The 18138-nt window shown below is 33.7% G+C and overlaps 1 protein-coding gene across 1 annotated transcript; it reads right to left on the bottom strand.

Annotated features, from left to right (window-relative positions):
* Positions 1-6106: 6106 nt before the first annotated feature.
* Positions 6107-12670, bottom strand: LOC111880811 (subtilisin-like protease SBT5.6). The gene is made up of 9 exons (XM_023877226.3): positions 12516-12670; positions 12032-12230; positions 11293-11472; positions 10691-10802; positions 8310-8871; positions 7845-7948; positions 7312-7669; positions 7022-7235; positions 6107-6954 (listed from the first exon to the last, which is right to left on the bottom strand). Exons 1-9 carry the CDS (start codon positions 12582-12584, stop codon positions 6425-6427), a joined length of 2328 nt encoding a protein of 775 aa, XP_023732994.1. The 5' UTR covers positions 12585-12670; the 3' UTR covers positions 6107-6424.
* Between the last annotated feature and the right edge of the window lie 5468 nt (positions 12671-18138).

Raw genomic sequence — 18138 nt, 5'->3', positions numbered from 1 at the left:
TTTTACATTTTTTTTGTAAAAGGAACTTCCCTAACGAGGGTTTCCGGGCCAGCTTTCATGCACCGACTAATCCCCCGTTGCCAACATGAGACTATGCCTCATGACACAGAGTCACTGCACGAGAAACTCCATAGCCACAGAGGCTGAGTAATGTTAGGATTTGAACATGGGTCGATAGGTTATCTACCATATCTTCCACATGTCTTACTAAGTCACCGCAACCCAAATGTAATACATTTACATATACAAAATAGAAGATTGGATTCTATGTCTAAAATAGAATCTTTATTTCATCGTCTAAAGCAATAAATATTTTTGATTGTGTTTCACTTATACCTTTTCCACCCTTAGATCAAATTGTTTACGTCATCTTGACCAATGTTTGGTTAAGCACGTTGTCCATCAATGTTTCCTCTCAAACCTTCACCAATTTCTGTTATCCCTAATTAAAATTTAAAATCCTCCCAAAATTTAAAGTCATAACTTATGCACTGACCATCCAATATGTTTGCAAATCAACGTGATATATCTTTTTAATTATTCTATTTCTTTCTCAGTGTACATCGATTGTACCAAAATTCATCAAGGGCAAAACAGTCACCTTGTATATAATTCTTATTAATATAGTAAATACTTCCAATTTTGAAGATAATAATCGGTCCCATACATGTTAAATTACAATTGCTTGATTTCTGGCCAACTATCTAACTCAATAACTTTATGTAATTATTCTTAAACTTACCCTTTTGCTATAACGTTATTGATTAGATTTACTATGATTAAGTTTAAATTGTAGAGATTTTTACTTGAAAGTGATGAACATTAGTTGATGTTTTTATTGAAGCTTGAGGACGATGCAAAACTCAAAATCCCTTAGTGTTAATATCCTACATACTTAATAATTGATTATTTTGACAAAAATATTTTCCGTTAACTTTGATAACAAAATTTTGAATTAAGCATATTTTTATGATTATAAATTTGTTTTCTCTACTCACTAAAAGATTAACCATGTTTATATTGAAAAGTGTTAAAAAGATTTTATTGGGCATACCTTTCTGACATGATCTTCAAATGTTTTTAGTTTTTTATTTGTTTTTGTGTATTTGACTTGTTTCTTCAAGAAACTTAGTTTTCTATTTTTGATAACAAATTTGTTGAATTAAGCTACTTTTATGATTATAAATTTGTCCATTTTCTATTGTTCAATCAAGTGTAAATGAATTTGAACAATCATTAAATTTCATATTCTATAATGTACTTTATGCACTAACTAATCAAATAACAGGACATATCCAAGTGGTCGGGTACCTCCAAGACAATAAGCAAACATGTAAATTATATGCAATTTCACAATATTGTAATTTTTTACTGGATTTAAATGAATAATTACTTCTTTCACTTGATTTAGATTATTGATTACTCATATAAGGTTGTAATAAAATAAAATTCTGATAAATTGAAAAAATTGTTCAACAAAACTCATATAAAGTGTAAATTGTAGATTTATGATACTTATTTCAACGAAAAATATGTTGTTTGATCGTTAGGTTACATATCTGTTTTTTTTATTATTTTATTTTATAATTTGATTTTGACAAGTTTGATCTAAATTTGATAATTGAAGCAGGTAGCAAAGATATGTGCTAAAGATTTTGAATTTCTATTTCCCTATAGAAACCAACCGTAGCTTCACAGACCATTCCCTCATATCTCAGTAGGTCTTAACATTTCCCAAAATTCAACTACAAGAAGTCATAGATGCACTTCTTGAATCAAGCCTCTAAACCAAATTTCATTTGTTAGTTGGATGTAGTGGCCAAAATGCAAGATTTGTGAAAGTTCTTTATTATTTATTATTGTTAACCTTTAACAAATTATGAAACTAATATTATATTTTTGTTAATAACATTTATTTTAGGGCTGACAAAAATGTACCACGGAAAACCACCAACATGTTACCAACCGAACCAATAAAATCGGTAGCCAACATGTTTGGTAGCCAATATGTTTGGCCGGTAATACTATGCCAATTAAGTAGTCTTGGTACGGTAACGGTACAAAATTTTGAATACCACGGTTGTATCATACCAACTAAAAAGTAATAGTCAGAGTTACTAATATAATTCAGTTGATATTGATTCTTTTTTGAACGAAACATTATAGTAGAAGAAATTACTAACACAAGGTTAAAGAAGGTACATAACACTAAAAAGATTTACTAAAACAAGCGACGGCCACAACTTCAACTCACGTTCATATTTGGAAAACTTTCTAACCATTCAGTGATGATTATAATGTGAAGTCTTATATAGATTACAGGGTTATTTCCAATAAAGACCCAATATTTAGTGATTTTTTTGTTTTAAACCAAAAGGTTTGTTTGTTTCCTAAAAAAACCCAACTTTTTGCAAAAACTTGTTTTTTTTGTCTAGTAACAGGGTGAGCAACCAGTCTTTCTTTTCCTTTGCCTTCCCTGTACAAAAACAAATCCACTTGCAATTCTAAATTTCACCATTGATTTGCATTGTTAGTTGGTCTTAAATTAACTAATGAAAAAAGTGTTAACCATGACATCCCATTCATGCCCCTGGTTGATAACCCCACACATTTGAAGAACCATTTTTGCTATAAGCCATACATATAAAATCCGACGAGGGTGAGGTTGTTTGGTTCTCGGGTTTAGGTGAATCGAGATACACAACAAGTAAGTTCTTCTTCTCCTTTTCTTTTCTCTTTTTTCTGTTTTGTTTTCGGATGAGGGTTCTCGACAGGAGGTTAAACCGAAGGGAAAGCAATGAGAGGAAATTAGTTTTTTTTTTCTTTTCTTCACTGATTCGGTTTGTTGTAGGTTCGGACTAGGTGAAGAAGATGAACAGTAGCTTCGTTCTTGGCTTGGAAGAAGCAGTTGATAGGTAGTGATGATTGTTCGAAGGAGGTGGCGACGAGTTCGTTTATGTTTTTAGGTGGTCTCAACTAGAGGCATGGGTTCGAGTATCGATGGAAAGGGCAAAGGTGGAGAGGTGGACTCGGTGATGATGCAAAACCGATGGCGATTGCCAGTTTATTGATGAGCAAGTATGGAAAGGTCTAAGTCTCGGCTGGAGGGCAAAGAACACAGCAACAATTTTTTTTTATGTTTCTTTTCTTTGCTGCAGGTGTTTTTTGACGAAGAAGATAAAGAGCGGCAGTAGATTTTTTTCTTCTGTTTGTGATGGAGGTTGTGTAAGGGAGGTCTAAAGTGGTGGCTATGAATTTGGTTTGTTCTGGTTCCAGATCAACGAAGGAGTGGCTCCAGTGGTGAGTTTCTCGGTAAAAGCTCTTCCTGGTTCTTCATGGTTTGTTTTAATCGACACAAAAAGGATGGTTGGGTACCCACTCAACCGGTTACAAGACAAAAAAAACAAGTTTTTGCAAAATGTGTGTTTTTTTTGAAAAAAACAAACCTTTTGGTTTAAAACGAAAAAAATAGTAAATTTGAGGTCTATATTGGAAATAACCCTAAATTATAGTCTTAAACTCTTCAAGTATAGATATTATTTAAATATTTATGTGTATACCAATACCAATATGTACCAACCAAATTTGTTGGTAACCAACTAAGTTGGTACCAAGTATCATTGGTACGGTATTGGTAGGTAAAACTTTGTGCCAATTATAATTGGTACGGTACACGGTTTGGAGGAAAAAAAAACTTGGTACCGTACCAATTCCACCCCTAATTTATTTTGTAATAATTTATTTGACGGAAGATATGTATATGTGATTGTGTGTAGCCTGAAAAATCATATTTTAATTTTTATAAGGAAAAATACTTTGAAATCGACCAAGTTACAATATATGAATTTGATGTTTATGGTTATGACAATTCACTTTATTTGTAATGTTTATCGAATTACTTTTCAGAATTTAATGTTGCTGGTACATGTAACAACTTATTGTTGCTTTTGGTTTTACATGACCAATATGAGAATAGCCATATGAGCCTCCATGGGGGTTAGTACGACGAACACATACAATTCATAAAGCTACTACACAACATGTTTTAATCAAGAAGTCGCATTATGTTGCAATAAAACAAAGATCACATAGATTATTTATGTTAAAAATTAATGTATTTAAAAATCAAATTGCTCTAATATAAATATTAAATATTTTTATCTAATAAGTTTGGTTCAAAAACTCTAACAATGAATCTAACTAATATTTTTTTTTATTAAAATTCAACCTAAGACAAAGCCATCTATTAATGTGATATGTATTTAATTATTGTCCGCGTTTAACGCGTGTCATAATCTAGTTGTATAAAAACCAAAAGGATAACAACGTCATTCTGCAAACGGCCAAAGTACCGTGCCCAACAAAATGAAGTAACAACTCACCAAGTCATTTTAACACATAAAATGTATAAATAGTATATCCCTCTGGTCCACTTAAATCAACATAAGGTCGCTTATCATAATTTTTAAACTCAATACTCTGTTCCACTAGTGTCTGAGACACCAATTGTGCCTTTAAAAAGATTAAAGATATCATTTGTACCTTAGATTTGTGTCTTAAAAATAGTTAAAGGCGCCTCATACGTCTTTAGACACCTCATGTGTCATTAAAATAGCTAAAGATGCCTCACACGTCTTTAGAAACCTCATGCGTCGTTAAAATAAGTAAAGATGCCTTATACGTTTTTAGATACCTCTTATATCGTGAAAAGGGATTTGAGATGACTCTATCACTTTAAGACACCTCTTATGTTTCTTTTGAATTTAGGCACCTCTTATGTGTCTCTTGAAGTTGGAAACTTGTTGTGACTTTGTGTCTTGGAACACCACTCTATAAGGTTGTATACTAAAATACAAGAATGATAATACAACGTAGTACTCCACAGTTTTAAAGCCCCATTTGTGTATAGGACACCACTTATGTTCTAATCACTAAAGTTTCATGTTTAATCTTGTTGTTACCCTTTCAATCATCTCATAGTTCATACACAATAAGGGTAACAAAACAAATTACTCACCTTGAGCTATGAGTATGGAATAAGCTTCATGTTGATTGCATTTTCTTGTCTCTTCAAAGTTGTCAACACAAAAAGCCATGCTTAACATAAAAAATTCAACATTTTTTCCATTTCTTTTTCACCCATTTAACCCATTAATTAACCCTAATACTTTCCACCAACTTTTCAACCCCTTTTAAGGCTTACATGCACAATTATACGTCCTTTACACATCATTTTATTAATAAAAACTCTCTTGACACCAACTATATGTTGCCCCTTGCTCATGTTCACAAGCTTATTTACCTACTTTTACAACACATGCATGTATTTCTTTCCTCACTCAGCAATAATATACATTTAGGGTGTTATATTCTTAGATTTCCATCAAGATTTACTCTAATATGCATTAATTAAATACTCAACAAGTGTTATCAATTTTCTGGACATCAATATCCTAAACCCTAGTTTCCATTTTCAAGAGCAATCAAGATAGAATAGGAAACAATTACCTTCAAATATGTGATGTATGTTGATCAAGGAGGTTAAAGGATGTTAGTATATAACCTTCCAATTGTACTTAGAGGGTGTTTGGCTTAGCTTTTGTGGGACAAAAGTCCTTTTTGTAAAAGAACTTTTTGTAAAAGTTGTTTTTTTAAAATGTGTTTGGATTAGCTTTTGAAGGGAAAAAGTCAAAAATTAAAGTGTTTGGTTTAACTTTTACATGTAAAATGACTAAAAATGATTAAAAAGGACATGGTTTAACTTTTAGATGGGGTTATAAATGTAATTTAATGTTTTAGCTGGTGAAAAGTTTGGAAAAATCACGATTCCGTGACTTTTTAAAAAGCTTGAATTTACTCTATAGCAAAAGTTGATTAAAAAGTCATTTTTATTTTACCTAAACATCTTTTGGACTTTTTCTAAAAGATAAAGTCAAAAGTAAGTTTAAAATACAAACACCCTCTTAAACTACCTAACATAAGCATGGGCCAAAGACTATAACACTTTCAATTGTACTTATACGAATATACAAGTCATACAACATTTTCATATTATACTTATACGATTATACAAGTCATAGAACATTTTCATATTATACTTATACGATTATACAAGTCACACAACACTTTCATATTCAATAGCCATTCATGTTACATAAAACCTCTTTTGGCACACAATACAAAACAAATCATATTGTGTTGCATTTGCAATTAATTGACAATGAAATTGATGCAATCTAACATTTTTATGAAAAAGATGAAATCTTTGCTAGAAAACACAACTGCAAATTCTTGATATTGTATTTCTAGGTATGTTATTGTTATACGGTTACTCCTCTAATTATTCATCTTTGTGTTCTTGTTTTCAAGAACTTTCTAATCAATCCATGTTATCTTTATATGATTAAATCATTAAACCCGATCACTACATCAAAGACACTGCAATAGGACTTCGAACAATATGAACACCATCACTCCATGTGAGCCACCCAAATGAGTACATGTCTTTCTCCACCTTCCCATTCACCTGTCTCTCCACCCTTAATTCAAAACTCTTCTTCTCGCCTATACTTTTAAACTTCAAAATCGGCGGCGACACCTTAATAGAGACTCCCAACGGCGGTTCTACACTAGCAAAGTAAACACTCCCTTTTCCCCCAACATTCGTCACCGTTCTCTTTACACTCACTTTCCCGATTAATTTCGGGAAACTGAAAGATGGGTAGTTTAGATTTTGAGTTGAAGGTGTAGATTTAGGGCATATGAAAGTTGGGTTGGATCTTAAATCACCATGGCTGCAAAGAAACGAGAGATAATCGGTGTACGAAGCATCGTAGATGAGTCCAGGATCAGCTGCCTTCTCCGGCCGGAAATAACCCGATCCGAATTGGAATGGATCTGCTTGTTTGCCTGATGCATCAGTTATTTGCTTCCCTTCATTGTTCAGTAATCCAGCTGCGAATCAAACAATGAAAACATTAGGTTCCAATTTATGAATTCGGCTAGGGTTTTACGATTGTACCGGAGGTTATAAGCGCTGATTTCACGGCGGCGCTGCTCCAATCGGGGTGAATCGCTTTGAGTAGAGCAGCTGCGGCGGCGACGTGAGGGCAAGCCATTGAAGTTCCTGAAAGTATATTGTATTTTACCCTCCGGTGATCACCTTCGATCTTCGTCGGAGAATTACCTTCTGTCCACGCTGCCAGTATATTCAACCCTGGTGCAGCAATATCCGGCTGCCAAAAACCCAAAGTTTACATATTAAATTGCTATAAAAAACCCATCAAAATGAACAAGCATTCATCAATTTACCTTGATGATCTCCGGCGAAATGGCACTTGGGCCTCTACTTGAGAAGGCAGCCATTGATGGAGCTGGTTTAGTTTGTAATACAGTTCTTCCTGGATAAATATATGCTGTTCTAGTTTTTGTGGAGTTTATGTACTTGAGAATTTGTATTGCATCATCTGATGAAACTGCAGTTGCCGGAAGAACATGAGCGTCGACGGTTAACTCAGCTCCGTTGGCGGGGCTGTTTCCTAAAATGTAGCCAATGCCGCCTGCCCTCTTTACCTCCATCCCTTTTCCAACTCTTGTCCCGTTCCCTCGCATGCAAAAGACAATTTTGCCCTTGGCTTTTTGAGGGGATAAAGAACCAGGTAAACATTGACTGCATAAATTTCAAGATTCGAACATATTGTGATTATTAATTTTTGGGTTAAAGAAATAAAATAACAACATTCTTTTATTTATTTGTTATAGCATCATGTTTTCATTGTTGTAATTAGGCAAAATTTTCAAATGTCCTTTTTTTTTATTATGCAAAATAAATTAAAAATAATTACCCTGATATGTATGTTTTTGGTACATCTTCATTCACAACCTCTGCTGCATAAACAAGTTTATACATTTTCCTTTGTGGCAGCTTGTATGGAGTTGCTGATTGTCCCTGTTAGAAAGAAAGCTTTTAACTTTTTTATTTTCAAGTTTTGACCTATTTTTTAGGCAATTTAAAATCTCATTTTTCAAGTCCATTTAGGCCCGTTTATTGAACATGAGAGAACAAGTTGCACTTTATTAATTTAATTTTTGTTCCACTTAAAAGAAAAATGTGAAAGACAAATGAAAATGAGACAAAGATTGTCAATTTAATTTAATTTAATTTAATTTTTTTTGTATAAAATATGTAAATACCCTCGTCATCTTCATTATTGGAAACAACCCTAGAAAATTTATTTAGTCAGAGTCCATCTAATGTAACAAACACAACTTAATAAGTGTAAATATATAGTTGTGTGGGTAGTAGTGACCTTAATTTTTATGCCGTTTCCTAACTGAACCGGGGCAACAAAAGCACGATCAATAGAACTTGCAGCAACCGTAAGTAACCACGGGGCAGTATTAACCACCGTGGACACCGTCGGCCCTTCATTACCGCCACTACACACCACCAAAATATTATTTTTCACCGCTTGAAGTGCTCCAAGGGCAAGACCGTCATTTGTATAATTAATCGGGGTTGATGAACCAATCGAAATGCTCAAAATATGAACACCATCTTTAATAGCATCATCAAAAGCAGCTAACATGTCTTCAAAAAGACATGTGTTTCCATCTTCTTTTCCCTTGTTTGGAACCGCCCAACACACTTTGTAGATTGCCAGGCGGGCCTGCGGTGCACCCCCAAAAGCCGTCCCGGCGGAAAACCCACCGAGGGCTGAGATGTGGGGGACACCACGGCCTCCGACGGTGGAGGCTGTGTGGGTCCCGTGCCCGTCCATGTCACGGGGGGACCGACTGTCTTTTGTGGTGTTTAGAGGTCCGTATCGTGCTTCATAACCCTTAAGATAATATCTTGCTCCTATGAGTTTTCTGTCATAATATATAGTAATCGTAAGATTCGTATTATTTCTTATTACAACGTTGTAACATTATATTTCAAGAACATATCAAATTATAGCAATGTCATCTGGATAGAAAACAATTTTTATTACCAAAACTAAGTAGATTTTTTTCAAAATATTATATCCATAATATCGAATTTACCATCTGATAAAAAGAGAATAAGGGAAACTTGTGGAAAAAAAAAGAACTCAACGATAGCAATATCTTGTAATGATTAATAATTTGCAAAAGAAGCAAACTTGGATCGGACCAATAGAAATCAGTTGCATGTATTTTACGACAACCCCAGAAAAAACATTAGTACAATTATTTTGTGACAAATATAGTAGTATTATTTATTAGGTAAAATTTCAAATGAAAATTCTAGTAAAAAAATGTTTTGTTGCGACTTTTAAGAAAGGCCAAACATTGTGGCCCATGTAGAAAAAAGAAAGAAGCATGGGGATTAGTGGCTCACATTTCACAATTTTGACACAAAGAAACAGCCAAAATAGACTGCAAGTGCAAATCAACCACCAATGTTTTTACTTATTGGGTATGCTTTTGTTCTTTATGAAATAGACAATCTTGGCTTTCTAATCACACCAACCAGTTTCTAAATCCAATTCAATTCCAACCAAGTATTGCATTCAAGCACCATCATTGGTTCATACCAATTATTTATTTTCCAAATAAAATCAAACAAATTACAAGAGATAACAACATATTTTATTGTAGTTACATCACAATTTTCCGTTTACATATTGTTATTATCGTTCAAGAATGTAAAAATATGTTGTTATTACGGTTAAAGAAATATAATTAAGTTGTTATATTGGTAGAGATAGCCAATTTTTTTAACAAAAGGGCTTATATAGTAACAATTAAGGTGTAGATTATTATTTAATAATATCGTCCCTAATTTTGAATTCTCTTTTAATCTATCGGTAAATTGTTTCAAACATATAACAATAGTTTCTACTGAAAGTCCTAAAGTTGGTCTTGATCATATAAAAAGTAAGGTCAAGACATGAACACTTGAATGAAAGGGGGCGAGAAAAAAAAAAGACAAAGAAATCAAAACTAGCATATATTTAAAAAAAAACTAAAATTATAGAAAGTTACCGACCTTAAAATGTTAAGAACACTTGAAAGTATTAAATGACAAGATAATTAAATCTCAACAATAAACAAATATTAATGGATAAATAAATTTAATGAAGAGATGAGTAAAGATGAAGCAACCATTATCTAAAAAGTAAAGGCAAAGTAGCAAATAAGATCATAACTAACTATAATTATGTGTAAAAAAAGTAAGTATGTTGGTATGATGGACAAAACATGTTAATGCAAAAATTAATAATTTTCAAGTTTCATTTGTTCTGTTACAACATTGTAATTCAAAAAAATTATACCTAAGTTAATAATGTCATCTAAATATAATGTAATTTTCTGTAACTAGATAGATTTTTATAAGATAATATTATAATAAAAAAATTAAAAATATAATGCTATGATACAATAGACTTTTATAAGAAAAATAGGAAATACAATGATAAATTTAAAAGAAAAAAAAAAGTAAAGTATTTTAATATATAAAAGTAAAAGTTAGTTATTATTTCTTTGCATAGTGAAACACACATTGTTGTGTCACACTAGTATTATCTTCTTTCATATCAAATACTTATAGGTTCGAGACTTATTGAGTTATTGATAACATAAATATATCCATTTCTTTGTTTTTATTCTACAACAATTGTAAATTAGGAATAATAAATAATAAATAAAATGAAAAATGCTGACTGACCTGTTACAATTTGTTGTTTTGAAACTGGGCCCAGTTTGGCAGATACCTTTCCAAGAAACTGGAATGGGTCCCATTCCTCTATCATTGAAGCTTTCTGACTCTGGCCACACCCCTTCACCAATACACAAATTCTTCACATGTTACACATATCTTGATACATTCAATTTTCTTTCTTAAAAACTTATATATATATATATATATATATATATATATATATATATATATATATATATATATATATATATATATATAATGTTTTATGACTTGTAATTTGGGATATTGATTTTTTTTGAAACGACAAACCTAATATACTGCTAATTCTACTTATGTTTAAACGTGACTTGCGCAACATATGATACTGCTAGGTTAAAAAGTTGTTTGGTTTTTGAGATATCAAGAAGGTTAATATAATCATTGAATCTTTTTTAATGTAACCGAAAAATACACGGACCAAATGATTGGAGTCTATGTGCTTTCATATCGATCAAGAACTTGCATTATTTATAAAAGATTACATTTGTAGATATGAATAGGACTGTGTACCAATTGTTTATAGAATTTCTAATCTTTATAAGATAGTTTTGAGAAGGAGAAAAGAATACCACTATCCATCATTCCAACAATGACATCTTTGCCATATTGAGATTTGGATAACAAGTCATTTTTATCCAATTGATTTGGCTTCAAATCTTCATCTAAGCCTGAAAATTCCCATGATCTTGTGGTATGCAATGAATATTCCATTTCATGGCTTGGGATCACCTTCACAACCTCCTTCATATCTATTTATATTCATACATACTTAGTAAGCGATAAAAATAAGTAGCTGTCTAGATTAATGGTGTTTTAAAATTGTTCGAGAAAATGATGACATAAATGAAAAAATAATAAAGAAAAACTAATGGGGGCAAATTTATAATTAGTTATGATTCAATGGGAAAGTTTAATTCAATGACTTTGTATTAAATCTTCTTTATGCATTAGGATAAAAGAGAACATTGTTAAAAGAGAACATTGATATATAACTTACTGGATTAAGTTGGTCAATATTTAAGTCTATTACATGGAAAACAGATGACACTAAGTCTATGTCTTTGAAGCTAAAAGTTATTAGTCAAAAGCTGAAATGTGACTTAGTGGTGAGCAGTGATAAATTTAATAATTCATATGATAAACATCTAGGGAAAGAAACAAAAAGATGGTCTTAAATAAATAAATAAAAAAGACATATGGTGTCTTTTTTTAATTTGTGAAGCTTTGAAATGTCACTTACAAATAGTGACATATTTAAGGCCTCACATTTTACATAAAGTAAGAAAGAGTCAAGTGATTATGATTTACCGGAGAGTTGAGAGGCCTCATCAATAGTAAGCAAGGCGGCAAATCCATTCATGCTATGCTTATAACTGTAAAGAAGACAAGATCTGACTTCATCTTCATACTTTTTAACACTAAACAAATAAGAAAGATGATTTTCTTCAATCTCATGTAACGTTTTCTCTCCATCGTCATCGTTATGCCTTAAGTATACTATGTACACCTGCCCACAATAACCGAACCAATCAAAACTCAATAAATATAATTACAACCAAGACCTTGGTTATAATTGTAACTATATTTGTATATGTATAATATAATAAAGACTAAATCTTGCTTATAGAACCAAGACCTTGGTTCGTCAAGATTCTACACCTTTACAAGTTTGTATCAAAACACTTGTATACGTTGAATGTATTTCTAATGCATGACGATTGCTTTCGATTAAAAGAAGAAAGAAAGAAGTAAAATAGATACATATATATATTCACTTTTAAGTGTGTACAACCTTGGTGTCAAAACTTGAGGCTAAGAGAGGTAGCCAAAGAAGAAGCGGAAGAAATAGAAAAGTGTTCATAGTTGAAAGGCAATGAACATCGGATTGATTTGAATAGGGTATTTATATGAAAAGATGGTGTGCCAAAGAATCTCTACGGTTTTATCAAGAAATCAATCTTGAATCTAGGGCAAGGAAGGAAACAAACAAGAAAAAACAACTAATAAAAAGTTGTCAAATGTCTCCCACTTGACAAATTTTTCCTTTTTTACATTTTAAATTTATTAAGATTTTTACTATTCTGTTTTAGTATTTTTACTTTATCTTGAACGAGTTATATAAATAATGAAAATATTTTTTTAAGCTATGTTATTTTTCTTTTACCTAATAGTCCTGTTAGATATAAAATATAATCTAAATAAACTCATTTATAATTACCTAAATTCAAACCAACCTCTATTCGGAAGCAACTATATACATCTCTATATGCATGGTCCGGTAATTATCTTTCCATATAATTGTGACGAAAACTCCTTCCATAATTGATGACTGACCAAGACGTCTGTCATATAACAACACGTAATGTAAAGCTAACTTTCATTATGATCATTTGTATTTTATAAGATGTCCACTGATATATTGCCGTCTATTATCGAATAATAACTGATAATTCATAAAGAATATACAAAAGAATCGAGGGTTTCCACAAAAAAGTATAAGTGAAGCAACTTAGATTTTTGAGTAGATCTACCCTTGGGAAAGAATCTTGAATTGTTTAAGCCTTAAGGAAGGCATCATGGTGAAATCATGCACCTCATATTAATTGATGATCGTTTGTTACAAATGATAAATGATTGATTGTAAAAATCTAAGGCTTAACGTGCATGATGTGGTGCTGATATGACGAGGGAGCCAAAGTGTGCACACTGCCATCCTTGGCATTGTTTATTGTTGGCATGCCTAAGCATGATCTCCATGGCTCACAACGCAAGAAACAGTAAAATCATGACCGTTGGATAATTAAAAAATTTATTTTTAAATTATTTTATATTTTTCTAATTAAGCTTGATGGAGTGTGCACAGTATCAACTGTGGCATGCCACGTAGACCGCGACGTACAGTCGTACACCGTCCTTGGTGTGCGTCTAGGCCGAGCTCAAAATCCGCTTGTCACACCTTCGATCTCTACTCTTAAATCCTTTGTGACCATTTTTAAAATTTTTCTTTTACATTATAAATAATACCTTCAACCATCCAATTTTACAGCACCAAAAAATATTTCTTCTGTATCTCTACAATACTACTTCTATCTCTCTAGAATTCAAAATCATGTATTCTTCACACACTCAAAACAACCAAAAAACAACCACAAAAATGTTAGTATGTTATAAGGTTTAGGCTGGAACTCGCCAATTATTTTCAAAGCTATGGTTATAAAATATTTTCGAGAATTAACCAACATTTAATAAAAACTCGATCCCACAAAAACATTTACAATTAAAAGATTAGGTGTTACTATTAAACATCAATACAACCATAATGTAACACTCCGGATTCCCAAGTATTATTTTATTCTTTTATTTTTGGGTGAGTGTGAGGAGACTCGGCGAGTTGGAGTCCAAACTCGCCGAGTAGGATCGCGGTTTTGTGCGCGGGTTCGCGTCTAGACTCGGCGAGTCCACGCTGTTTAATGAAACCCTAATTTCTAGGGTTTGAGACCTATTTAAAGGGGCTTATGGCCATCATTTGCGGCCACCAACCCCAGAGAGAAACCCTAAAGAGATTTTGAGCGTTTTGGGAGAGAGAAGAGGCCATTGTTGACCTTTGAAGCTTTGTTTGGCAAGGCAAAGGAGATTCTAACTAAGAGGAGGCAAGGGAGGTGGACACCCTTCGATTTTGGAGCTCAGAGCATCATCTTGGAGGTATATTTTGGCTTCCTTTTCTGTTGTCATGATAAACATGGGGGTTAGGGTTTCTTGACCCCTTTGTTGGTTAGATTTGATGTCCATTTCGTCCCTATTTGTGATGAGGCTTGTGATGAGATCCATAGAGGTCCAGAGAAGCTTTATTCCTTAAGCTTTATGAGGATTCATGGGAGTTTTGACCTAGAGTTATGAGATATGGGGCTAAAACATCATCTAGGAGCAAATAGTTATTGTTTGAGCACCAAGGTTTGGACTTTACGTGATTATCATGCCTGGGGAGGACAGATCTATGATTGTATGGAACAGATCTGACCTCATAAGTGAATTTGAGTTATGCATGGCATGGACTCGCCGAGTCTGAAGAACAGACTCGACGAGTAGCATGAAGTTTGCCCGCAACCACTTAACGAGTGGTCTTGTCGAGTTGAGGGGTCGACTCAGTGAGTCAGGGAGAGTTAGGGGGGGGGGGGCTGAGTCAAGCCGGAACTCTCCGAGTTGTTCTTGAGACTCGGCGAGTTGAGTCGTGGTGGCCCCGCGATTTATGCCAGGTGAAACTCGTCGAGTCAGAGAAATACTCGACGTGTCAAGAGAGGATCCAAGGGAGTCAATGGACACGTGTAGACTCGCCGAGTCGCCCTAGTTCACTCGCCGATTCCGGTCAAAGTTGACCGTTGACTTTTGTTGACTTTTAGGGTTTGGTCAGCGATGTGGCCTTTGGGCCAAGAGAGGGGTAAAATGGTCTTTTACCCTTAAGAGGGTGCCAAGAGAGGGTTGATTCTAGTCTTGAGAGTTATATTCATGAGAGTATTCGCCTTATGTGTTAGGCGGTGGCGAGTTCGAGATTCAAGTGTGGGGATATCTGCTTTCTGCTTGCCAGGTGAGTCTTCTCACTATACTTTACCTTGAGTAGGTAACCAGAGTTATGTGACAAGGTATTTTTATGCTATCTATGTTATGTGTTGTACTGCATTATTTCTATGTGATTTATGCTGTGCATGTTTACAGAGTTAGAACCGAAAGGTTCCCAGAGTTAGAACCGGAAGGTTCATAGAGTTAGAACTAGAGGGTTCATAGAGTAGGGTCCACGGACCCACAGAGTTATAGCCTCGAGTGGCTAATATGTGTTATGTGTGGTATTTTGGGGAACTCACTAAGCTTCGTGCTTATAGTGTTTTGTGTTATGTGTTTCAGGTTTCTCTCAGGATCACGGGACGGCACCGGCTCGATTGTACACACCAGAGAAAGAGTCATGTTTTGAGGATCCTGGTTTATTAAGCAAGTGAAAATGGAGTTATGTTTTTGTAATTCGTTTATGATTGGAATTTTAAGAAAAGTGTTTTTAAGAATTAACGATTATTTTTAAATGAAAAATTGTTTTGAAATTTACGGTGTTACACATAAAAAACAAATAAGAATTACATCAATACAAATAATAAGAAACTTAACATGTTCTACTTCATTCTCTATCTCTTAGCTTCTAACTTCCAACTATCAATTTTTCTCCGTAAGTATCATGGGATACATGACATTAAAAAGAGACATGTATTACAATAATGTCTCGTGAGCTAAGTGGGTTTTAGACCATAAACCGTTTACAATCATTTTTAAGGAAAACTCATTTCATACATACCATAAAACATTTTTAGTCATTTACATGATAAACCATTTCATACATAACATTAATCATCATATCATAAATATTATTTCTTATCTTAACATTCCATTAGATTCTTTTACATTTTCTGTAACATCCTAATTCCAAAATAAAAATTTTAATTTTTTAAAATAGAATAAACACGCATTTTTATAAAGTTACATTAAGTCAATCCATGTTTTCTAAAACCATAATTCAAAATGAGAGTTATAAGGAAAACAATGCGGAATCTTGAATCATAAAACCATTTATGTACATGTGTACAATCCCCCCTTCGTAATCCGATAAGTACCTGAAAAACATTTAAATCCACAACTATAAGTCAAAACTTAGTGAGTTCCCCAAAATACCCCACACAACAATACATATGCAATGCATGCACATTGGGCCCACATCATATGACTAGATTGCCCCCCTGAACACATCACAAAGATTGGATTGCCCACAACCATAAAGACTGGATTGCCCCGAGCTACAACCATGAAAACTGGATTGCCCCTGGACCCACTATCACAAAGATTGGATTGTCCCCAAGCCTACAACATAAGACTGGATTGCTCTTGGGTATGTTGGCCTACAACACAAAGCAGTACCACCTTAACCCAACCATACTATGTCCAAAACAATAACAGACAAACATAGATAATCATAACAAATCTACTAGTCCAACAGATCACTACATCATAACAACATCCTGCACACAAGGACACACACTGCAATATAAAGTATAGTGAGAAAACTCGCATGAATGAAAAACTTAAATCCACTACTCAAAGTTCCACAATATCAGCTATATGATCCTCCTAAACCAAACACATGCTAAACTTTAGACTACAACTTAACACCCCTCAAAGTTTGACCAAAATTCAAATAGGTAAAAAATTCAATTGTCAATGACTAAAGTCAACCCCTAGTCCACTCCCACGTCGTGACCACTCGTTAGTTACGTCGTGGCAAGCAGGATGCCACATTGTGAAAGTTGAACTCTCACATCTTAATGGGTTAAGCTCTTAATCCTTCAAGCCATCCTTTCATACTTTCCAAAAGGCTTTCTTACTTCTATTCCAACATAAAAATCGTAGTTTTATAGACATGCATGCTCAATGCAAATCTAGAACTCAAACTAGGTTAAAATGGAGAAATAAGACCAAAATCTCATGCATGGAGCTCAATACACAATCAAACTTTAGATCCAAAAGATATAGAGACCAAGGGACCAAGATGAGCTATAAAGTTGAAAACTTTATCTCATATAACCAACCCAAACTCGAAAATGAGCCAAGAAATTCAATAAATCCTAGATCTATGGAGTGGGAACGAAAAAGGTGGAAGCTTGATACCGTCCCAATCTCCACCAAATGCATGAGATGCAAGATCTGGACTGATACACTCTTCCAACTAGCAAGCACACATTCTCCTTTTTTTAGGGCTAAAATTACCATAAAGATCTCACAAGGTCAATATGAAGGCTAGGGATAAGGTGAAAGGAAGGTAATGGAGGTTGAAGGTGTGCAAACCATAACCCTTAATTCCCTTAAATAGGGGAACACATCTTAGAATTAGGGTTAAACGCCAGGCGGCCATCACGTCGTGACCGAAGGCTTGTCACGTCGTGACATACAAGATTGAAATGCGTATATACATATATTGCCATGTTGTGGCAATCCCATGTCCCACGCCATGGCATATGGTTTTTCCTAATAACCACATATTTGATCCCATTAAGTTTTAGTTGATCCACTATGGAAAACGGGTGTTAAATTTTAATTTCCATTTCCAAGACCAAAGTGGAAAGAACAAATCAATGCACCAATGTATCATGTTTCGTTTCCATGAACCTAGGTGGAAAAAATAGATCATTCCATGAAGACATCATGTTTTTTTTGAAAAGAACCAAGACATCATGTTTTTAGGACATTTACTTCGTAAAAGGGGGGGGGGGGACCACATCCATAGATTCCTCTAGACCTCTTATGAGGCATCATGGTCCGAACAATTTTCATTTTGTAGCCCCTGGGTCTTGGTACGTATTTATTTGTAAGTATTTTGCATTTTT

This window comes from Lactuca sativa, chromosome 7 (genome assembly GCF_002870075.4).
Source record: "Lactuca sativa cultivar Salinas chromosome 7, Lsat_Salinas_v11, whole genome shotgun sequence".
NCBI lineage: Eukaryota > Viridiplantae > Streptophyta > Magnoliopsida > Asterales > Asteraceae > Lactuca > Lactuca sativa.
Note: the sequence above shows the minus strand (reverse complement) of the source record. Positions and strands in the feature narration are given on the sequence as shown.

What these genes read in the sequence shown, in the direction of transcription:
- LOC111880811 (XM_023877226.3), bottom strand. Translation starts at nt 12,584, where the DNA reads ATGAACACTTTTCTATTTCTTCCGCTTCTTCTTTGGCTACCTCTCTTA. An exon ending in CCTCAAGTTTTGACACCAAG is followed by an intron (nt 12,231 to 12,515) that starts GTTGTACACACT and finishes TATTGTGGGCAG; the next exon opens with GTGTACATAGTATACTTAAG. An exon ending in AAAACAACAAATTGTAACAG is followed by an intron (nt 8,872 to 10,690) that starts GTCAGTCAGCAT and finishes ATATTATGACAG; the next exon opens with AAAACTCATAGGAGCAAGAT.